General features: G+C 42.8%; 1 protein-coding gene across 2 annotated transcripts in view; it reads left to right on the top strand.

The window, feature by feature from the left end:
* Window positions 1-4,633: 4,633 nt before the first annotated feature.
* LARP4B (La ribonucleoprotein domain family member 4B) overlaps window positions 4,634-24,878 on the top strand; it is a 63,372-nt gene continuing 43,127 nt past the window's right edge. For both annotated transcript variants that reach the window (XM_006024977.3, XM_025205768.1), the window contains exon 1: window positions 4,634-4,763. In XM_006024977.3, the coding sequence (XP_006025039.1) occupies window positions 4,683-4,763 (81 nt within the window). In that variant the 5' untranslated portion in view covers window positions 4,634-4,682. The remainder of the gene's footprint in view (window positions 4,764-24,878) is intronic.

The raw sequence follows: 24,878 nt of genomic DNA, 5'->3' as shown, positions 1-24,878 counted from the left end.
AGTTGTAGTGAGCCTGGCTGATACCATGGTGGATTAGTGTGGCATCAGGGGCATATGAAGATGAAATAAGGAAGTGAATATAGTGTCTGGAGTATATTGGAGAGGGGTTTTTGACCCAAGACTGGAAATTCTGTAAGAATATGAGGAATAGGGTTATGGTGTTTAATAAATTGTCCTCTTGACATTTTTTGTTAGAGCTTTCTCATGGCGATGGAAGTGTGCTTCCGTCTTGGTCTTGTTTTGGGAAACTTCTCTTGAGGTTTTAAATTTCTGAATTGTTTGAGAGGAAGGGAATTCTGCACAGAACTGAACTCGAATATATTTTTGTTTGTGTATGCTGGAAGGGCAATGAAAAGATCTTTTATTCTAGCTTTTTTTGTTTAATGGTGTTGCTATTTGCAGTGCTAAAGTTGGTTGTCAGCACTTGCATTATTAATCTCTTTTTAAGGGCTGATTTACTCTGGGCTGAAAATTGGCAGGGAAGATCTCAGCTCTGAAGCATTGTTTTCAGGTTTGCGTGTTTTTAAATGACAAATCTATCTGGCTCGCTTGATTGAAAGTATGTGCATGTAGTAATCTCCTACAATCCGTGCTCCCATTAACTACAAAAAGTAAAAACTAAATGCATGCAAGTAAACTTTTACAACAAAGAATAGAGGGCAGTCAGGCACCACTTATAACAAAGCTAGTTTTTCAGGTGGAAGAAAGCTTTCAAACTGGTGGTATTAGTACTTAAATTTAAGGGGCCTTCTAAACCTTGCCTATAATAAATCAGTTTAAAGATGGAGGAACAAATTCAATTGTGACCCTTGGGTTTTGCATCTCTTGCTGTCTTCATGTAATGTCTCAGTCTTTCTATAGTTTTCATAAACTCAAAAGTCAATGGAGATACCTTACCAAAGCTTGTACTTGAAAACAAGATACTGTTTTCAAAATAGAAAGTTAACGAAAAGTGCAAAATTATGACTGGGTTAAAAAGAGATTTAGCATAGGCAGATGCAGTATGTACTTCACCCTAGCTCAGTCATGACCTTGGAGTAGAGGGTGCTGATGCTTTGTTTTGCAATAATGTCTCCAGTTGACCATCGGGAATTAGGATGTCATGTTGATAATCACTGTACAAACACAAAAAGAACTTACACTTTCAAAGCTCTTTCAGTACCTTTCTCCAACTGTATCCTTTCCTGTTAAGTTACTGGTTACATTTAGCAAACTGTTTGTGTGTTGTGATGATTTACTTTTGGGATAATAAAAAATAGAACATAGCAATGCAAATTTTATTATAATCAGAGTGTCATTACATTTGGAGCTGGAATGCTCTGTCTAGTTAGTTTCTGTGAAAAGTCGAACTGCTGGTGAACTCAAGCAAAGCTTATTTGTCTAGTCTTGGATTAGACCATAGTAGGTACTTTTCATGTCTTAAAGTAAGTTTGCTCTTTCATGATAATACTTCAAGTTGCTGAATTTGCACATGTATGAGTAGTACATTGCAAGTTAGCTGCTAAGTCTGAAGACCAAGGTAAATGTACCAATATATAAAACTTCAGTTTTCAGTTGTTGTCTCGCATCATGGAGTTTTGCTACTCTAAAACTGTGTTAGCTGGTTGTATGATGCTTCATATGTCTAGCCATATCGAAAATGCTATAGATGATATTCGTAGCAAGCCAGTTGGTACTAGAATAAAGCTGGACTGGCCTACAAATAAATGAAAAACTTTCCATTAAGCATTCAGCACAAGTGCAAAGGGGGCAGCTAGTGCAAAACTCCTTTTTTTTTTCATCATTTAGGTGTTCCCAAAGTAATGCTACTGGTTCTATTTTGATGCCTCAAATCCTTTTTTATTCTCTGATGTGGTGACTGTAGAAGCCTTCGTGTATGTAGGTGTTGGACTGGGAGGTTTTATCTTTTTTATCTAGTAAAAAGTTAGTTATGCAACATTCCACTTCAGCGGGCAGGCCAAGTCTCTAGTCTGAAGTTCACTGGCTGCAATATCACGGCAGGATCTGGCATAGAGGAGCAGAGCTCTCGGGACATGTGGAGAGGATACCTGAAATGCAGTGATTTACTAATGGACAAATTGGAGAACAACTCTCGATGTTCACCACATAACAAATCTGGCTTGTTTTATTTTAAAAAGGCATTTGAATTTCATCTGTTAAAAACACCAAGGTACCTTAGAATACTTAATGATGCAAAACAGCCTCTAAAAAGTTTTAGGACAGTACCTTCTTTAGTACCCTCTTCAATTTTAAGAACCATTTGGAACCTTGCAGTTATGCCTTTAAGCTAGTAACTTCATGTCAAACCTACTTAAAATCTTTTAGAAATGTATATCTACCTTGGCAACCAATAAGCTTTGCTAATGCTGTTAGCACAGCAAACTTTGCATATTGTAAGAATGAGATTTCATGGCTGAGTATTCAGAATGAAGCTGTTAGTTTTTGGAGGTTTTAACTTGATGAGTCATGTCCAGTTTAATTTTAAAGTATGAGAGTTTTCATTTTGATTAGGAGATTAACATGCTAGTGTGTTGTTTTTCAAAATACTTGCACAGATGTTACATTCCATGATATTATGAGTAGTGCAGTACTAGTCCGCTACCAGGTTCACTAATAGCGTGTCCATTGTCAGCCTAAATTAATCATTTACTTGCATACTGTAGAAATGGCCACTGCACAGCCAGTGGCTAGTGCATATCTCACCATAAACTTTACTCGTAAGTTTTTTGTTTTGTTTTTTTAAAGTCACGTGATGCACGTGGTCCTACTTGTTCTTCCTCCGGTGTTTTAATATGTTCAAATGACATGACAGGTACAACACTACCATGGTGTAGAACAATGATTTGCTGTGTTTCGGGACTCTGACCTGCTTCTGTTACTATCGGATAATTATATGCCTGGTGGTTGGGAATTTCTGGTCTATCTAGAAAGGAAGAGATTACAGTGTGAATAGGATTAAGGGGAATGATTAAGAGACTATCAAGGAAGGAGGAAAAATGATCCAGCAGTCAGGGTTGGGGCCATTGGAGATGCTCCCCCAATCAGAGGCATGGGGGGCCACGATCAGCCTACAAAGAAGACAGCTAGCTGGTCCTGCAATCTCCCTGTGAAGTCGGCTGGCTGCCTCCGTAATCTGGGTAGACCCCTAGCTATAAGAAATCAAAATGTAGTTAATTTGAGTAGCCTGTTGTACTACCTTACAAAAATTTTTCCCTGTTAGCAACTACTGGGCCTGTAAAGAGTATTTTTAGGAGCTTCTAGGATCTGCCTTTGTTCTGCTAATGTTTGCGCTCTGGCTTTCCCATCTTCCAGTTCCAGCAGAAGCCATCTCAGGAGTCTCTTTAGTTTAATTGGTATGAATGTTCTCAAACCTTGTTTTCTCCCTAAGTCAGTAGTGGTGGAATCAGTTTTTGATCAGACTTATAAAACAGCAGCATACAAAATAATGCGGTGTTTAACTTCAACTTTTTAGGTATGAAATACCTTCTAGTTATAGTATCTTGAGTCTTTAGCCACAAAAGTATTTTGCTTTTTGTTTATTTCCCTCTCTCTAACCAATCTCCCTCATGGTCCATGAAACTACTAATAAACCTTTGTCAGGAGCTCTTTGCATTCATGTGGCACGTATTAACCCCAAAAGCAACCTATTTTTTATACCCACTATATGTTGTACACTTAATATAGAATAAACAAGGGTTCATTGAAACTGGATGTATAATCCTGGCCAGGACTTCCATACTGGTTCCTTGAATAGTGTCAACAAAATAGCTCAGATGGTGCATGAGCCAGTAAGTCAGGTTCTTGATCTGGGGCTTGCCAGTTTGCCTGTGCTACATATTTGAATCTGTCATAGCTTTGCAGGAATATTGTGGATATGCGGAGTCATTTCACAGCAGAATGGAGTTCTTAGAATTTTGAAGCCTACAAAAGAGCAATTTTTTGCATTTGCTATATTTCACTCTATTAACATTAACCATTTTACTTTGGTTTCTACCTAAGATTTGTAGTACTAACAAAACACTAAGATCTTCTCCCCTTCTGTGACACTTTCATGCTTGGTAAAAGAGTTCCCTGAGCTCATTCCAGAATCCAGAGCAATATAAATGCTAGCCCTGCACTATGCCCTGATGAATTAGCAGAGGAATTCTGCTCCTTGAGGTGCAGAGCCATACTAATGCAGCCATGCTGCTGCTTTTTCCAGAATTGCACGTGAAAAGGTAACGTGGTATCTCTGCATGTCACCACCTTGTGCTAGATAGGCCTACAGCACTTACTCAGATAATGGTATTAAATAATGGCTTCGTTATATGGTGTGATGTGCCTGACAAATTGCCCTGTTCCTGTTGTGCTTTGTCATAACATAGCAGAGCCACTGTGACACAATCTTTAAAAGTTGTGAAAATGAAATGTAACTGTTAACGTGAGCATCTTCTACTGAAACTCAGAATCCTTTTTAAACAAATGAAGAAAATTAGCCACGTGGAAGGAGAAGCGATGTCTCAGAACAAATCTAGATATCTTTCAGGCCAGATCAAGTATAAGTGCTATCCTTCATTGACCAGATGAAATTGATTATGATTTTGAACTATATTAATAGCCACTTACTACATTTGTTCTTTTTTCCTCTACAGCATAAGGTGACCAATAAAGTTCTCTCTAAGGAGCCAAAAAGCAGACGGCTCATGACTTCTGATCAGGACACTAAAGTTGTGGCTGACCCGCAGGTGCAGCAAGTACAAGAAGTTAAAGACAGTTCTCATCTAGTAAGTATTACAGTGAATATTTGACCTGAAACATAATTTTCACCTCATCTATTAAATAATACCATATAGAGTGGCTGAGGTATCTTGTGAAGGATCTAGAGAAGAGACTGTGCCTCACTGAACTTGTACTGATGACCTCCACCAACAAATCCCACCATAAATGAGTGCCCAGTTATTCATGCACCAGCTGTACATGGTATTAACCACATAACTGGTTTCTTTACTTAGCTTATTTGCATTTGGGTGCACAAAGTAGTGTGCTTAACCATGTGAGGCCCAAGGGATCTGGTTTGCTTTTATGAACCTTCTTTGCCATTTTAGATCTAGTATAAAAATTGCTGCGATATGTTAAATGATACTGTTTTATGTAGTAGTTGACAATACATCCTGGAAAATAGTTTACATTAATACGAGTAATGGGCAGTACCCAACTGAGAGGAGTGGGGAAGGTAGCTGTTGTTTCACAATTGTTGGGAAGTCCAGCTTGATATTAAGAGTGTTTTTTCTATCTTTCAGTAGAACAAGCCTTAAATTTAATAAGTGCATGAGATTATAGTGTTTAAAGCCAATATGAAGGTTATAAAATACATTGGCAACTCAAAGTTCTATGTGGAATTTAGTTAAAAGTTAGCAGAACCTACATGCAAGGAGAAATGGTAGTAGGGGGAACTCTAGGCATGGATATCCATAGGTGAGAAGTATTGCCAATACATACTGCATGCAGGGCTTGTTCATGAAATAGCACCACATGATACTGTGCATGTCCTGTAAATTGCTTCATTGGGTTCTTATGGTTTGGGGCAAATGGTATGCTAAAAGTAACTTGATTTGGGGGGGTGGGGGTAGCAAATGCTTGGAACATCTTTTTTTTTTTAAAGTCTTGTTAATCAGATGGAGTACTTGATTTTGTGTAAACAGTATTTTCAGCCCTTGCACTTCAGCTTCTTGAATCATTAACAGTGCTTTAAGCACATTTTGGCCCCACAATGTTCAGTTCTGGTACATAGCTTGCTACAGTGCAGTGTCTGAGGGGTGCTAAACTCCCAGCCTGTGGACTAGATTTGACCCCTGGGACTGCCAAGTTTCCAGACCCATGGGGAGGCCCACAAGCCCTTGCATGCCAGACTAAGTGTTTTGTGGGGAGGGAGGAGGCTGGGCAACCCAGTCTCTTGGCCCAATCCCCAGGAGTGGAGGAGTGGCTGGGTGGGGTCCAACCCCAGCATATGGGCCCAAAAGGTCAAGCACACTGTGTGTTATCTGATGGATTGCAGCAAGAGTTACTTGGATGTGCCTTGCTGCAATCCATATTGAATATACCACAAAGCACTTGCTTTACGTTCCTCCTCTTACTCCACTCCTTACAAAAAGGTGTCTTCCTGACTTTCTGAAAATACTGACATAAGGGGGCTGGGAAACTTTTTCCTGTTTCTGTTCTATCTCAGACTCTAATGTGGAAATCTCTTGCATATGAAATCGTGGGCAGAAATATGCTGCTCATGAGACTTCAGAACGTTATTACTTCAAACTTGAGGTTGTTTTGTGGTTGTTTCATGCTGACGCATGACGTGGGGCACACATCAGACCTATTGTTTTGCATCTACCTGAATACAGGATCTGTTGTCAAGAAACCTGTCATGGTCAGACAACTGCCTTTTAGAGGTGTGTAGAGCTCTCTCCTCCGTTGTCCCTTTTGAGGTGATAGACCCGATAGGCTGGTCTTCCGCCAGGTATTCATGGAGCCAGTGGGATTCCAGACTCTGGGGAGCATGCTCCCTGACCTCAATGGGCCTGGAATAGCACACACTGGTATTCAGGTGTTTTCTCACCACTGTAGTGGTACAGATTCCTCTGGTATACAGGGGAACTGAGGTAGATTAAGCAGCAGTGTAGGTAGCTGAAGTGCAAGTAACTCTTGACCAATGCTGAAGCCAACTGATTGATCTTTCTTTAAAGGACTGTGGTGTGGCTGTTGTGGCAGCAAAAATGCTTTTCCTCTCCACTACCATTGCATCTGCCAGTGTTGTCTAGTGGAACTGTTATGGGTGGTAAATGGCCTGGTTAATCTGGTTTGTCTCTGCCCAGAACAGACTGAAGTAGACTTAGGTTGTGACAAGTTTGCCGACTACTTTGCAGACCAAATTGCTCATATTCACCATGGTTTGGGGACCATCACTTTTGCTACAGAGTCAGAGTTCAGGGTTGTCATGTTCATACGGACAGTTTTAAATCACTATAACTCTCTGATATGAAAGATGTGCTTGGAGGGATGAGGGCAATCGGGTGTGACCTGGACCAAGGGCAATCGCATGTGAACTGGACCTCTGCCCAACCTGGTTTGTAAAAGCCAGCTGGGGGAGACTGGGGCCACTGCTGGTAGGGGTTGTCAAGGTTTCCCTTTAGGGAGGGCATCATACTGAATGCTCTTCAAGTCTGCGATTGTCCAGGCCCTGCTCAAGAAGCCATCACTTGGTGCTGATTCCTCATCCAGTTATCACCCCCTTTCCAGCCTTCTTTTTTTGTGGAAAGCTGTTGAACATGTAGTTGCCTGATACTCCAGGCACATCTGAATGCCATTGGTTTCTTGGACCCTTGCCGGTCTAGTTTTGTCCTGAATATAGCGTAGAGACTGTGCTTATGGCTTTAGGTGACCATCTTCGCCTGGAGAATGATGGGGGAAGTTGTGCCCTGCTGATTATCTGATCTTTTGATTACAGTTGACAGTGAGGTGCTGCTAAAATATTTATATGACCTAGTAGGTATTTGTGAGATGGCTCTCTATTGTTTTTTTTTTTTTTCCTCTTTCCTAGTCAACAGCCAGAGAGTAGTGATGGGCAAAGGCTCATCATCCCCATAGTACCTTTCCTGTGGGGTCTGCCGAGCTCCATCTTGTCTCCCCTCTGTCACAACCCAAAGGGTGTGATTTTTGTTTTTGTGTGCTTCGGCACTGCTAAATTGTTCCTGCTAAATTACAGCTTCTTTACACGGTGGAGTTTTCTGCTGCAAAAGAGAACCCCGGTGCAAGGGAGAATTTCCTGCCAATTTGAAGCTTTCTTTGCAGGGTGCATTTCTTTGTTGCAGCACAGAAGTGCTCGTTGCAAAGAGTTCCAGCCATTTGTATGCTAATTTGAGTCCCATTATTGGCCAGTTCTAAATTATTCACACATGGAGGCTAGTGATTGGCTTGCTAGCCGTATAAGAGGCTTGAGTGGTTTCCGCCCAAGTTGGAGGACTCCACGAACAAGGGAGGAGGAGACTTCACGCTGTGTGAAGATCTCTAAGCGCTGCGGATCCTCCAGACGTATCCCTTCCCGCGCGCAAGAGAACCGGACCCACGGAGCCTAGCAAACTTTGTGTGAGTGAGTGAACAGAAGAACCCACGGAACCTAGCAAACTTCGTGTGAGCCCTTACGACCAGCCTCAGAGCTCTTCTACCCGGGTTCGAGTCCTGCAGGTTTATTTTCCCGTCGCCGAAACCCTTTGCGACGTACCCTCGTATTTTGCATCTTCCGTCGCCGAAAACCCTTTGCGACATACCCTCGTGCTCTGCAGGTTCGAGTTTTGTTCTCTTTCCTGTCTGTAACCGCAACTTAAGCAAGTTTTCCAGCCTGCACCACTGCCATCTCGGTGTAAGTAAACAATCTTTAAAACTACCGCTACGCGTTTGTGCCTAATTCCAGCTCGACGGCCTTCCCTCTCCGACCCGGCGTACCCGGGCTGCTGGCCACAGCCCGCGTGCAGCACAGAAAAGGGCTCGGGTCGCTCCCGGCCCGCACACCCTCCTGCTCAATGCATGGAGAGAGGTGCTACCAGTATGCTGATGACCAGGGATCCTGGTTTTCTCTGATCTAAAAAAAAATCTCCAATTTTCAGGGTTGTTTTTTGTTGTTGTTTTTTTAAAGCGGATTTGGGGTTACTTTTTTCCCATGATTTAGATGTGTATACAGTGGTGTTTCATTTAAATCATGGAAAAAAGTGGATTTGGGGTTACTTTTTTTTTTTTTTATAACTGAAAGTTGGAGATTTTGTTTTTATATTGGAAAAAACCAGGGTCCCTGCTGATGACATACCAGCTCTACCTCTGTCTCTTCTGACCCTGGCCCCACAGTGCATCTTTCTCAGTGCTTTGCTGCAACTGGGGACTAGATGTAGGTGGACCAATTGAAACTGAACTAGATAAGATGGGTGGTGATAGTGAGACTTGGAGTGGGACACCTCTCATCAACAGAGTGCAGTCTTGGGATGCTTCTGGATGGATCATCAGGTGGTAGACATAGCTAGGAGCACCTTTCACCAACTCCCATCTGGTGAAAAGACTGTGTGACCCTTTCTTTCAGACTCTTATCTGGCCACCTTCATCCATGCCCTTTGTTACCCTCAAGGCTAGACTACTGCAACACACGCTACAGAGGGTTGCCCTTGTAAAGTGTCTGGAAGCTTCAGCTAGTGCAGAATGCAGCTGCCTGCTTTGGGTGTGGGTCTCCAGGAGTAGGGATTGGTCCTCCAGTGTCCAAACTGGCTCCTATTAGTTGTCCAGGCACAATTCAAGGTGTTGTTTTTGACCAATAATGCCCTAAACAGCCACAGTCCTATATATCTAAGAGACTGCCTTCTCCCTTCCATCCCATCACAGTCCCTAGTGTCTGCTGAGAGCACCTCCTGCAAGTACTGGCAGTATGCCAAGTCTGCTTGGCAAAACTTGTGGGAGGTCTTTCTCAACAGTTGCTCCTCAGCTACGGACCTCCTTCCCTTGAAGCCTACCAGAGCCTGAGCCTGGACAGCTTTCACAAGCGCAGCAAGACTTTTATTTCAACAGGCATTTAGTAACCAAATCTAGGCCAAGGTGATGTTGAGTGATTTTTCTGCTTTATTTTTTTTGTGGCTCGTTTTATTTATTCTAGTTGCCCTTTTAAGTTTTTTCCGGGGCGGGGGAGGTTGTTGGTTTGGTTTTGGGTTTTTTTTACTGTAAGCCACTCCACCTTTTATTGGGAAGGGTGTTGCATATGTAACAAATCCAATAAAGAGTTGCCTCTTCAGAATATCTAGCTTTAGGAAAAATCAAAATCCTAGTCTATGGTTGTTTGCATGCTGTTGGAGGCATGTAGCAGACTTGAAGAAAAGGCTTCTGTAAATGTTTTCTTTCTTAAAAAGCAAGTATTTGTCAGTGTACTGATAGGCAAGGTATTACTAACGCATCTTATTTGTTCTAGGCTTCCTCATGCGTACAAAGTCAGTATAGTGCTTTGTCACATAATTCTAAAATAGGTAAATCAGGATTCCCTCAAAGTAAGTATAAGACATGTAAGTTTAGAGTTAAATCTCAAATTGCCACTCCCCATAACCCTTTAGGAAGGGGATTTAAGCATATGATAAGCCTAAAATAAAATAGTAAGATTCATCTGTAGGCAATGTTAACATGAATTTGGTTAATGTGAAACACTAACTAGATAGGCAGACTCTTAGAAGCTTTTTGACTTCTGGACTTAGGCAGTGACTTTGAATGATAAAGCAATCTGCTTGTTACTGCCTGCTCTTTCGTAAAGGATTTGCACAATGTGTTGTCATTTGCACAAGAAATACCAAATTACCAGACTGGGAATGTAAATTCTTGAAGTTTTAAGTGAGCTTTCTCTTTCAAATGAATCTCTATGAAGTATACAAAGATACAGGTCATCTAACTTTTTAAAAACTCCATGATGCTTAAAAAAAAAAATAAATAAATAAGTGCAGACACCTACACATTTCACATAGTAAAATCAGGATTCAATAATGTCAAAACCATTCTGATCTATTGTGGTCTTTCTGACCAAAGAAATGTTCTATTATTTTTCCATAATCAAGAAATGAATGAGAGCTAAGAGCTAGCATTATCTGAGGGGTGCCATAAAACTAATAAGGCGTAGACAGATGGCGTGGACCCTGGCAAATATGGCTTCTTACTCATCAATAGGAAGCCTTAAGTGATAACACAAACCCACCGTTGCTGCTGCTGTTAATTCTACAAATGATGAATGTTTTTTTTTCTGAACATAATATGAAGGCAAGTTTTCCTTTAAGTTCTTGGGAAGATGAATGTTTAGAACATGGATTTAGCTGTTCTGAGCAGCTAGCCTTTTTTTTACTGACTAAATTCACACATGCATGCCCTCTTCTACCACTACATACTGGTACCAAAGATTTGATCTCGGCTAACTTTGCCTGAATTAGTTTACAGAAAAAAAATCTGAAAGAAACTCACTTGAGATTTAATCCTGAATGGGAAGCTAAAGGAAGTAGGCAAGGTAGAATTCCCTGTCTGGACAGTGTCTAATGTAGTATAACCCCAGTCATTTTTTAGGTATTCATATGGTGGTATGGTACAAGGTGTTGTTGTGTGCACCAATTGAAAGGGTTTTTCCAGTTTTCCACAACAGTTAAGTAACTTGTAAGCAATATTTGGTAACCAGATTTTTATTTCTGAAGCTCTGGGTGATGCACAGCTTTGTACATAAGAAATGTCCAGGAATATACCTGGAAGCTGAAAAGCTGTTGCACAGGTATTATTGAGTATATTCCTTGAATGTTTCTATAACATTATTGCAGGTTTAGAGTGCAAAGCATTTCTGACAGGCTTTGCAGGTCTAGGTGAATTATTGTTAAAGCTAGTGTTTCATTCTGTTTAAACATTAAGTATGATTTTATGCATTAATGAACCATGGAATCTTCCTTTTGGATATGAGAAAAACTAAGCATTTTATCCAGCCGTTCTGTGAAATCTCATGTAGGGATGCAAGTGCTGTTTTCACTCTGACTAACATGGGACTTGCCCCGCTCTTGCCCACCACTTTAATGGTGCTCGAAGACAGGCTGGCAATACAGGGTAACCTGGTCAGGCTCGCAAGGTGGGTGAACCTCAGCCAGATGGAGCATTTTACATTTCTTCATATTATACAACATCTGGGGAGAAATAATCCACAACACGCTTCCAGGATCGGCAGTGCTACTCTTGCTAGCACCACATCAGAACAGGACCTGTGTGTCGTGATAGATGACAAAATGAACATGAGCCACCAATGCTATGCTGTAGCTGGCAGAGCTAATCAAACGCTAGCATCTACCAAGGCATCTCGAGCAGGGCTAACGATGTCATCCTCCTATTCTAGTTGGCCTTGGTGAAACGGCAGCTGTATTGCTGCGTCCAGTTCTGGGCACCACACTTCAGGAAGGATGTGCAAAAGTTTGAGAGAGTCCAAAGGAGGGCCATGCACATGATTAGAGATCTTGAGACCAGGTCATACAAGGAGAGGCTGAAAGACTTGGGACTGTTCAGCCTGCAGAAGAGAAGACTCAGAGGGGACTTGGTGGCAGTATGTCACGGGCATACATCAGGGCCTGGGGGAGTGTCTGTTCACCAAGGCCCCCCATGGGAGGACAAGAAATAATGGGCATAAGCTGACTAAGGATCGCTTAAGGCTAGATATAAGGAAAATCTTCTTTACAGGTCAAGTTCTGAGGGTTTGGAACAGGCTCCCCCCAGAGTTGGTACAGTCACCTGCCCTGGCGATCTTCGAAAAGCATTTTGACACCCATCTTGCTGGGGTCACCTGATCCCAGCAGTCTTTCTTGCCCTAGTGCAGGGGGGCTGGACTTGATGATGTGTAAGGTCCCTTCCAGGCCCTGACAACTATGAAACTGGATCTTACTAGTTAACTGTTGCAAAAGTGTTATGCAAAAATCAGAAAAGGTTCTGCTCCTTCATTGTTAAGCAGATGCCTTAAATTTGATTTAACAATCATGTTGACTTCAATGCTTCATGCTTAAGTGTGTGTTTACAGGATATAGGGCTAATGTCTTTTAATTAAATCTGGTGGCATGAGACTGATTTTGAAATTGCTTCATTGAGAACAGTGGCACTGAGTAGATTGATAACACTGCTAAAACTGTTGTAAACTTTTTCATACAAACATCCACTTTTTCAAAATTACAAAGAAAAGTTAGGCTTTAGAGCAGTTCAGAACCACAAACCATATAGCTTCAAACTACAAAAAAATACCCTGTAATCAGAGCATTTCAGCCTTTCACAAAGCAGTGTTCCTTGTAAATATACCATGGGGGTTATTAGCTTATCAATTTTGTTTGACTGGTGTTTAGTCAGCATGTTGTTGAGAGCTTTCTCAGCAAAGATGAACATTTCATGTTCAGAACTTCTTCCTAGAAATCTTAACTACAAAACCAAGGTAACAAGTACAAAATGTTCTATTTAAATTTTAAAATGCAAAATAGGTAAACAATGAGTAACATGTAAATCTTTTTATATAAAAATAATATTTATTTGTTTTGTCACAGCTTCATCAGAATTATGCAAAGGAAACAGTATGGCATAATTACAACAGCTGCTTTTTGGCTGCGTAGTTTCTTCCATCTTGTTTCCTTTCTAGTGTTAGAAGGCATATCTTAGTAGTAGAATCGCTTGCCTATTGTAACCCTCATTGTGTGGATTCTTGGATCTGCTAGACATGCTCTGGTTTTAAATGGCACTTCTTGTGACTCCTTTTGTTGAAAACTTTCCTTCACATTTAGTTTAATGTTACTTTCAGCAGAAAACTTAAGTAATGGGCATGTTAGATATCCCTCTGTTTACCTGTAGGCTTGTATCTTTATAAATCACTACAAAAATTAAGAACACTGCTGTGATATGCTGGCCTTACAAAATGATTGAATTGGTTGTGAATAGCATGCATTCAATGAAAAATGCTATAAACAGAAAAGCTGTCCCCTCTATCTGAGGAAGCCTAGAGAAAAGTGACTTATTAAATCTGAGTCAAGTTCCACATAAGTATGTTGAGTAAGTTTGTCTCGGAGACTAAAACAAATTGCAGCAGATGGCAGCAATGATGCATCAGACTTTATCCTTAAGAACATTTAGTCTGTAGGTAGGGGTTTGTGACATTGCTCACTGATATGGTGACCTGGGATAGGACAGTCTGCATCTCTTTGTGGGATTTTGAAGCACACTTTGAGATGATGATGCATCTCTGCCAATTCAGTAAGGTTTTTGGTTGTGGGATTGCTGCATTACAGGGTTTCATCCAAAAGTTAGCCAGTTTGATCTTTTCATCTATTCAAGTCTGGTGCGGAGCATGGCACTCAAGTGTATGCTGACTTCTATATTTAAGAACTCAGAATGGTAGCATTTGTTTCTCAATTAGGATTTCATCCTTTCAGCTGAGCAAACTTGTATTTACAACACTGCTTCATTGGGACTTCAGGAATTACACTGGCTAGTGTAACTGGTGTGCATGTGAATTCTGGAAACCAAACCTCCAAGTGGCACATTTGGACTTTAGGTGTACCACCCCTCTGTTGTTCAGAGTGTGACCTTTTCCCAGTGTTACCATAAGGCCATTATCAATTTGGGATAACTACTGTTTATTTTGATATTCTTTCATAATCCAGTATCTAACTTTTTTTTTCTGTGGAATGTCTCCGGATACTATGGCTAAATGTCCCTTTTAATTAAAATTGTTCCTGGTGTTCTGGCACTCCTGTTCTTGCCTTGAACACAGTTTACATTCTCAGATTGGACAGCTTTCCCTTAATTGTCTTGCTTTAAAAATAACATTTGTTAGAAGGGTGGAAGTTTTTAATGCCCAAGGCTAGGGATCTGTTAAACTTAGGTTTACTTTTCACATTTTTATATCTCTGTTGCCCATTCATGTCTTCAGGTGGCTGTAGGTTCTGTACTCTTCTCGGTAGGGTTGGGCACCTTACCCACTGAGGAGCCATCTTCTCTTTAGCATTGTAATGATTTAAGACTTTTATGGTAGTTTATGGCATGGAAGTGCAAAGACAATGATGAGAAAAATAGCAATTCTACTTAATTGCAGTCTGTCCAAATGCTAGTTTCTTGTCTAACAGCTATTAAAAATGAAGAGTGAAAAGTTACTATTAACATATTTGTAAAACATTTAATGAAATACTAAGAAGACTGGCATGCAGATTTCTACAACTAATTATATTGGAGAAACTGAAAGTGTGGTAGCAGGGTAATGAAATGGCTCAAGTGCTATATAGGGAGGTTCATAATGTCTACAAAATGGAAGATAAGGATCAAAGATGAATAAAATTGTATTTTTAGGTAGTTGCGCAATTAAGGCTATGTATGTTAATGCGATGGGAGACTTCTTTCAGAATTTGAAAAACACTTGCCCCTGGCAAAGAAGTGGGAAAGTTTCCTGGGCCGATGCTAGGGCAAAAGGAGCATCCCACAGAAGTGGAGGGGGGGGGGGGGAGGGGGGGGGAAGGGACAGGGGAGAAGAGAGGAGTAAAGCTTCTAATACTATGAATGTAGGAACCTTCCAGGTGTGAATAAATGCATCGATGCAGCCATCTTGTGGAAGCTTTACTCTTCTTATTTGTTGCCTAACAGTAAGCCTGGTAATCCTAGTCCTTTAAATTTTGTCTAGCTCAAAGCATGAAGTGGATGAATGGGCAAGTGAGTGGATAGAAGTGTGCCTTGATGCAGGTGGAAGGTGAGGGAATTTGCATTGGGATAAACTTAAAAAAAATAGGCAAATTAGCTTTTTTTTTTTAGTTGGACAGAAAATATAGGGAAGGAGGGTAGTGATGCATCATAAGGAAAAGGAAGAGATATTGAAAACAAGTACGGAAAACATGATTTTTAGGAAAGGAGGTTGTGAAGTCAGGAAGGAAAAGCAAGAGACATTCTTAAGGTAGATATGTTGCAATGAAATAGTTTAAAACTGTTCCTTTTTAAAATACAGGAGCATGGTGACACAGGCAATTGTGCCCTGTCACCACAAGAAATTAGGAATTTGGCATATTGAATGGGAGGCATAATTGTTTACATCACCTGAGGACTACATGGACTATAGCATTTGGGTGGGAGATAAAACATTTTGCATAAAGCATGTAGCATGGACTAAAAATGCATATCAAAATATGTTGTGTTACTTGTTCAGCAACCTAGTTTCTTTTTGAGCATGCAATAGTCCTCAGGTGACGGTAGCCCTGGAGGATGGGTTGTAACTTTGGAAAAGGTGGGTGTGGTAGGGCTGAGATACAAGCAAGGTATCTCGATAAAGTAGGAAAATATGGGTAAGATGAAACCACCGTGAGATGGATGCCCAGCACACCGGAAAACATCACACCAGTAAGAGTAGTTAGGAATTGTATGCTGCTAAACTGGGAGTTAATTTCAAAAGGGGGATTCTCAGGGAGTCTGTCCTGCACGGAAGCAGCCAGCTGGGTCTAGGAGCACTGACACCTCCCCTTGTGGGTTGTGCTCAGTGGTGGAGGCCCTGGAGTACCAGATTAGGGAGCTCCAGGTAACGGTGCAGCAGCTGCGCACCATTAGAAATGGAGAGCAGGAACTGGAGGCCTACTTCCAGGCTCTCCACCAGACAGCTTACAACTCCATGGCAGAAATGAAGAACCGCTATGAAGTCCAGTCAGGGGTTGCCTGGACAAAGGTCGTCACCTGCCCTAGGGGTACTGCACCAGGGTGACCACTCCTCTGGAGCTGCACAACTGTTTTGAACCCCTCACATCAGCAGAGCCAGCTGAGCCACCAGCGTCAGCATGCAAGGATGGAGGGCCACCAGTAACTGTGCCCAGAAGATGACAGCATAATTCTGGTTGGCGATTCCCTCCTGAGGGGGATTGAGGGAGTGATCTGTCGCCCCGACCCCTTAGCCCATGAGGTCTGCTGCCTCCTGGGGGCCTGTGTCTGGGATGTAACTGACAGGATCCCCAAACTCATCCAGCCCTCTGACCGCCACCCCGTGCTACTCATCCATGTGGGCATGAATGACATGGCTCAGAGCAATCCCGGTTGGGGCATGAGTGACTGCAGACCCAGACTATTGGTTGATGGGAGTAAATCAGCATAACGCGAGGTGACTAGTGGTGTCACTCAGGGCTCAGTACTTGGGCCAGTACTCCTCAACATTTTCATTCCTGATCTGGATTCAGGCATCAGATGTGTACTGGCAGAGTTTACAGACAACACTAAACTATGGGGGAAAGCGGTCATACTGGAGAACAAACTGCACGGACCAAAACCTGATGGCATTTAATTCAGAGAAGTGCAGGGTGCTCCTCCTTTGGGAGGAAAAACTAGAATTGTGCTTATAGGCTTGGCAGTGCTATGCTCACTAGCACTATGACCAAAAGAGATTTGGGAATCTCAATTGACCACAAGATAAACACGAGCCACCAATGTGGTGCTGTGGCCAGCAAAGCAAAGCAAACTGTCATGTATCCATCAATGCATCTTGAGCAAAACCAGGAAAGTCATCCTCCTGCTGTACTCAGCCTTAGTGAGGCTGCAGCTGGAGGACTGCATCCAGTTTTGGGACCCCCACTTCAAGAGGGACATAAATAAGCTTGAGAGAGTCCAGAGGAGAGCCATCTGTGTGATCAAAGGCTGAGAGAGCAAGCCGTATGAGGAGAGGCTGAGGAACATGGGACTCTTCAGCCTGGAGAAGAAAAGGCTCAGGGGGGACTTGGTGGCAGCCTATAAGTACATAAAGGGGGGTGCACCAGGATCTGGCAGAACAGCTGTTCACCAGGGCTCCCCAAGGGATAACAAGGTCTAATGGCCGCAAACTTCTGGAAGGCCTTTTTTTGTTTTGTTTTGTATTTTTTAGACTGGACATAAGGAAAAACTTTATGCAGCCTGGAGAAGAAAAGGCTCAGGGGGGACTTGGTGGCAGCCTATAAGTACATAAAGGGGGGTGCACCAGGATCTGGCAGAACAGCTGTTCACCAGGGCTCCCCAAGGGATAACAAGGTCTAATGGCCGCAAACTTCTGGAAGGCCTTTTTTTGTTTTGTTTTGTATTTTTTAGACTGGACATAAGGAAAAACTTTATGCTCCGAGTGTCCAGGGTCTGGAACAGACACCGTACATCAGGACCTGGGTGAACACCTGTTCACCAGAGCTCCACAAGGGATAACAAGGTCTAATGGCCAAAAACTCCAGGAAAGCCGATTTAAACTGGATATAAGAAAAAAGTTCTTTATGGTACGTGTGTCCGAGGTCTGAAACAAATTCACCCCCCGAGGTGGTACAAGCACCTACTCTGGACTCCATTCAAATGGACTCATTCAACTCATTCACTTATCTTGCGGAGGGTCACATGACCCCAGCAGACTTCCTGCCTATGACAGGGGGGCTGAACTCAATGATCTTGCATGGTCCCTTCCAGCCCCTAATGTCTATGAATCCTGGTCCTCATTCTTACTTTCATTAATGTTTTAGATGACTGAATAAAGTGTATGTATGAGTCAAGCCATACCCCCTATTTCCTTCTGGGCCAAGGCATATGCCCCCTGTTTTCCCTCGGGGCCAAGTCTTGCCGCATTTTCCCCAGCTAAGTCAGGGTGGGCTTGGGCTGTGCCCCCCCCTTTTTTTTCCCCTGTGGGAATAAGCCAAGCCCCCATCCCCACATGGGTCTGGGCTGCTGCTGGCCTGCCCCACACCCCTCTCCACATGATGGGTGGTGCTGGCTTTAGTGCCAGATGGGGACCACTGGCAGGATCCAGCCCGTGGACAGACGGGACACTGTCCACCCAGCCCACCCGTGGGCAAAAAGGTTGAACACCTCTTTTCCAGTACTTCATAGGTGAGCTGTGGAATCCCTCTTGTTGAGTGTTCTTAAGAACACTTTTGCTGAATGCCTCTTGGAGATGCTGTAAACATGTTCAATCTGGCATTGGTGCAGGGGATATTTAAAGATGATCTCTCTAGCCCTGTGATACAGTGAAGGAAGGGGTTATGTATTTGTTTCGTGCAAGTAAAGTAAAAAAGTTTGGAACAGAGGTAACTTCTGATGACTCAATTATTTCAATGGCAGCCTATATCTGGAGTATACATGAGCAAGACCTTATCCTTTAGACCAGGGGTTAGCAACCCCCGGCATGTGTGCCAAGCACAGCATGTGAGGCCATTTTGCTTGGCACACCACCACCAGCCTGGGTTCTAGGTAGCTACTGCCAGCCACAAAGCCCGGGCTGCAGGTGGCTGGGCAGCTGCAAGCCGTGCTGCAAGCAGACCAGGCTCCATGGTTGGCAGCAGCTACCCAGAGCCTGGGCCAGTTGCAGCCAAGAGGCTGCAAACATCTGCTCCGGGCTCCAGCATTAGCTCCTTACTGGCGGGTACACATGCACCTTAGAGCGGACAGTGTGGGAGCGGCCAGAGGCAGCACAAGCCTGTCCTCTCCCCCACTGCTGGTACAGAGCTGATGACTGGGCTCTGGAGCCTGGCGCAACTGTTTGTAGCCAGCCTGGGCTGTGGGCAGCGGGCAGGCTGAAAACAGCTGTGCCGTGCTCCACAGCCCCGGCATCAGCTCCATGCTGGTGGTGACTGCATGTGCACCTCAGAGTAGACAGTGGGAGGGCTGTGCTGCCTCAGGTCCTGTCCCCACTGTCCGCTCCGAGGTGCGTGGGCACCCACCAGTATGGAGCTGATGCCAGAGCCCTGAGCAGCTGTTTGAAGCCTCCCAGCTGTAGCCAACCCAGGTTCTGGTAGTTGCTGCCAACCACGGAGCCCAGGCTGCTTGCAACAGGGCTTACAGCTGAGCCTGCCTGATTCTCAACTGTTCCAAGCCCAGCCCCCCCACCAGGATGAGGTTGGCGCTGCCCCTTGCCAGGAGCACCACACCTTTTGCAGACTTAGCTGTTCAGGGTGGTTGGGCTGATGGGCAGGCTCCAGGCTGGGGCCTCAGCCAGCTGTGCTGCAGCCTAGGGGCTGGCTTCCTGGGGAAGCATAGGGGCTCTGGCGGGACAAGGCCATTGTTGGGTTGGACTTTGTCCAGTGGCCCAAGAGCCCGGCTTCATGTGCCTGCACATCTGGTTCTGTGTGTTTCTGCCTCTGTCTGGTTCTGTGCGTCTCTGCCCACACATGTCTGGTTCTGGATGCATGTGTCTCTTCTCGGTGTTCTGGTTCTGTGTGTGTGTGTGTGTGTGTGTGTGTGTGTGTGTGTGTGTGTGTGTGTGTGTCTGGTTCTCTCTCTCTCTCTCTCTCTGTTCTTCTTTTTCTTTCTCCTCTTTCTCTTATTTGTCTCTCTCTTTCTCTCTCTCATTGCAACATGCTAAACAAAAAATGAATACACAATGACAAAGGCAACACTTACAATTATTAAATATATTAATATGCAGTGCATCCTGCCATGTATTCCCCCTACCCTCATTTTGTTTTTCTGGCATGCTGGCACTCTAGCACCTTCCAAGGTAGACATTGTAGGTTTTTCAGTACTCTGGCCAAAAAATGTTGCCTACCCCTTTAGACCATAAAGCTCAACCTTTTGACATCGCAAGCTGGATGGGTGACACAGAATTGCTCTGTGGGCTGGATCAGGCCCCATGCTGTCTTGGCTGGCACCGGTGTACCAAGATCAACCCTGTGCTGCTTCGCCAGCTTTGCGTACATGATTTAGCATGCAGGGCCATACTGTTTGACCCATCAGGCTAATTTGCCAGCAGGGAAGGGGTCAGTGGATCAGTGCTCCCACCACTACCCAAGTTTGGGACCTGATGGGAGCCTTGTGGGCTGGATGATCCAGCTCCACAGGCTAAATATGGTCCACAGGCCAGGAGTTGAGCACCCCTGTTTTAGATTTGTTTTTCTTAAAGTGCATTAGTATGTCAAACTGCTTTTCATAGCATTTTCACTAACACACTTCTGTGTTCTTAAAACTGGATTCAAACTTACTGTGTTGCTTATGTTGGTTATTCTTGCGTAAGAATTGATGATTGAAACTAAAACCCCAAGAGAAAATGGGTTTGGGCCACACTTCTCACTGGCAGAGATGTAGGGTACAGTAGGGGTGTCAGACTTACCTTGGGTTCCAGGCCAGATCCAGATCACAGGGCTCTTTGTAGGCCAAATCTAGCCCAGGGCACAGGGGAACTTGTCATGTCCACCAAAGTGGGACTGAGGGGTCTGCTCCAAAGGCCCCTTGGGTCTAGAGGCAGTGAAAGGTCTGGGGTGGTAGGGATCTGCCAGCAGCAGAAGAGGTCCAATGAGGGGAATCCAAGATTGCTGCTGACAGTTGTGGTCAGTGGGGTCAAAGGGCTCCAAATTCTGTGGCAGGCCATGTTCCTGAACTTCTGGATCTGGTCTGAATACTGCGTTAGACACCCCTCTAAAATATTTTAACTTTTTGGAAAATGAAACGTGTTCAAACAGCTTTAAATTCTAGCTAACAGCTTGCTTCCTTGGGGAAAAATTTTTGATATTTATTTCATATTATTAAACAGTAAAACGTTGCTCAGTCAGTGGGATTTGGACTTTGAGTGGCAATAGCACATGAGCCCCCTGCACTGTTTAAAATGTGCTATTTTTGGCATCTGGGTGTTGGCTTCTCTATTCAGTAGCAGTAAAAGTTCGTTGAGATGTGCAGGAAGGCGATTCGCAATGAGAGGACTCCTGTAGTTCAACTTATTAAACATGGGTTGCTGCTTCAGTAAAGAATTGAATAACAGCAAAAACAATGAGAAAACTGTTCTGTTACAAAAATCTACTGAAGAGGAGGCATCAGGAAATGGGATAAGTAAAACTTTATCTTCAATTTTAGAAACTGTTGAAAGTAAGGAGCTGCACGCAGTGGAAAAGACCACTAATGGGGCAGCTGCTTTAGTCAGCGTTCAGTACATTCATACTGACGATTGCATGGAGTCGAATCCTAAACATGGGTTTGGGGATAGCAAAACAAAGTATCCTTCATACAAAAGTGTGGAGAACACTAGCTCTGAGCGAGTCACTAAGAGAATACAAAACAGACCTTTCAACTTTTTTCATTCATTTAGTCGTATTCTAAAGGTCTTTAGTAGATATGAGAATTTAAAAAGGATCGAAGAAAAGGAAGACGGGGTTATCAATGAAAAAGTAATTGAAAATACCAATAGTAATGCTGCATGTGTGAATAATACAGACCGTCTTCATGGTAATAGCCATAATGAAAATATAACTGATGAGACATGTTGCTCATCTGACAATATTTCTCCTTCATGTGCACCAGTAATTCGAGACGGAGGCTTGCAGGAAGAAACTTCCTTAAATAGGAGTTGTCTGGAATATTACCCAGTTGTGTGTGAATACTCGTTAATTCAGAATGAAACAGTAGAGAGTGTCCCAGATGATGACAATGACAGCCATACAATTTCAAGTACATCAAATAGAGAAATTGCAATTCCAATATTTGCTTATCTTGATATAGACCACAGACAACATATAAGAGAGAGGGAATTTTATAGTATTTGTGTTGTAGATGCTGAAGATCTGAAAGTAGATGAAGCGATGCCAGCTACCATGCATGGAGAGGTTGCAGCAGATACAGATAATTCAGCTGTTACTGTTGAAGGAATGTGCAACGTGGCATGGCCTCTAGACACCGAGAGAGAATTTCCAAAAGAGCACTCAGCACAAGTGGGAGCTAGGTTTAGTACAGAGAAAGAACTGACTGTAGGTGAAAAAGAGAATTGGTCAAACGTGCAAAAAAAAGAAACAAAGGGACATTGTAGCATGGACATCCAATCTGCTTATAGTGACTTACTGGCTAGCAGCTGTCAGACATATAGATTAAATATTGACAGTATAGCAACAGATGGTTTAAGAGCACAAGTATGTGATGAAGAGTTGCCTGAAAATAGAACTCAGAAAATGGATACACTAGACAGTAGTGTCAGTATGAATGAATTAGTTATCAGAAGCAGTGATTTTGTTAAAGTGGCACATGCTGTCAAAGAGGAACAATATTGTCCTAATTTGGGAAGAGTGAATCATGTTGATACACGGGAAGCCGAGTTACCTTTAAATGTTGAAGATTATAACAGGGGAAATAATGAGAGAAACTCTGATTGTGAGAGACTTTCACTTCATTTAAGTGAAACTTCCCAGGAAACAAATAGTAAACAATTGTCAGAAAATGCTTTAAGTAACTTGCGTTTTCCATTAGACTTACAGAAGATAAACAGTGATGCTCTTTTGGTGAGCCAAGAGCCAGGAAACCTTGCCCAAGAGGATACCCTATTAAAGCCAGAAAATAAACTAAATTCCAGTATGGAAACTAACACATTTCAGAAAATGTTGTATTGCAGCACTGAAAAAGGAATACCTCATTTTTGTGAGTGTGATGACAAATTGGAAGAGTTCATAGAAAATGAAGAGCAACATACAGATAAAACTTTGTACAGTTCAGAAACTGCAGAAGTGCCTGAAATCCACTCAGACAGGGAGAAGAGGTTAGAAATTCAAACTGAAATTATTGGCTGCCCTGAAACCATGGTTATAAGCAGTGTTATAAACCATGGTAGTATGGAAGGCCGCAATTATGTGAGCATTGCTGGGCAAACTACTTCCAGTGAAATGGATAGTCTGCCTGTGGAATCTGATGGTTTGAGTGCGACACTGTTATGGCCAAGTGACAATACTTTGCCATCTTATGAACCACATAGCACAAACACATATGAAATAGTCCAAGAGGAAAATAGCCGAGAATTACAGCATTTACAAGAACAGCCAGAAAATAAAGGTAAAATATGTGACTGTTCCAATTCATTTAACCAAAACAGTGTTTCCTCTGTCTCTTTGTTGGCTCATTCAGATGTAAACAAAGCGGACTTGAATTATAAACGAGATGAACTATGGGATAAATATTCATTCCACGCAATAGAAAATCAGTTGAGTCCTAGGACTGACCCTGTCAGATTAGAGGATGTAGTAAAACCGACAAAACTTGAAATATGCCAAACGGGAACAAGTAATGGTGAAACAGATTTTGAAGCTACCGTTGTTGATCATGACAGTAATACACTAAATCATATCAGAGACTCCACACACAATCTGAATGTTTTCCCTGCTATGGATGATGCACCTGTAACTTTGGGGAATTGTGCTTATGAAAGAATAAATACAGAAAACAGTATTGCAAATAACAGAAGAGATGGTAATAGTGTATTTGAATCTCGTAGTTGTTTATCTGTATCAAGTGAAAGTTTATGTACATGTGTGGTTCAGAAACCAATGAGAGAGCATACATTGGTGAATGACCATATGAATCCGGAGCTGGAAAAAACTGACATCCAGGAAACTATTGGATCTTCAGCTGAAGAACTGTTAGAAAATTATGAAAAAAGCATGTCTGAACTAAAGGAACTGGAACTTAAAAATGACAAAGGAAAACAATGTGTTAATGTAGTGGCAAAGGAAGAAAGCGTTCCTAAGTTGTCAACTGACAATGTAGAAACAAATGGGAATGGAAAGCAGTTGGAAGCAGAGGTCATTGACTTGGAAAGTAGCAGTTGCACATTGGTGACTGATACTAATATGACCGCTAATCATGAACAGACAAAATCTTTTGAGCTGAACACATCTGACAAGGATTTTTCTACGCTTGGTTTTGACCCAAAACAGGTAGACAAATATGCTGCTACTCCTTCGTATGAAATACCAAACGTGTCAGTTGGTGCTGGAGAACTTCCTCAAGGTAATGAGAGACGTGTACTAGACCTGATGGAAGACATTTTAAACGAACAGGAGCAGTCCTGTAAACTGGACAGGCAGAATTCCCAAGATGAAATGGGTTCACAGTACATAACTCTGGAGGCTGAAAATGATGAATTAACAAATCAGATACTTTCTAATCCAGATTTTGGTGGTAATGGTGAATACCTGATGGGTTATTTGTGGAATAATGTTGCCTCTGGCAGAATTCTGGAGAACAGTGGACCACACACAAATAGTGAAAGTTTCCAGAACCAGCCTGAAGATTTAACTGTTACTTCATTTGCTATAGGAAGATATCCTTATCAGCTTCTAGTACCAAGAAATGGTGATATTTGGGGATGGCAAGATAAAGATGAATGTGTAAGTATTCTTCCAGTGTGCTTTGGTAGTTGAGGACCCAAACTAAAAAGTAGGTCCTGTGAAATTTGGGAACTGAAATGAATTGAAGTCCAAATCAAGTTTTCCCTGCACCCACATGGAAGCAGACAGCTGGGAGCTGTGCCTGTCACCTCTGCTTCTTCCAGCCCCCTCTCTCACGCTTACTCCCTGGTTACATATGGGCTCAGCTACCAGCCAGTGGGAAGCTTCATTGGGGCTCGGGAGCTGCAA

This window comes from Alligator sinensis, unplaced genomic scaffold, assembly GCF_000455745.1.
Source record: "Alligator sinensis unplaced genomic scaffold, ASM45574v1 scaffold370_1, whole genome shotgun sequence".
In the NCBI taxonomy this organism is placed as follows: Eukaryota; Metazoa; Chordata; order Crocodylia; family Alligatoridae; genus Alligator; species Alligator sinensis.
Note: the sequence above shows the minus strand (reverse complement) of the source record. Positions and strands in the feature narration are given on the sequence as shown.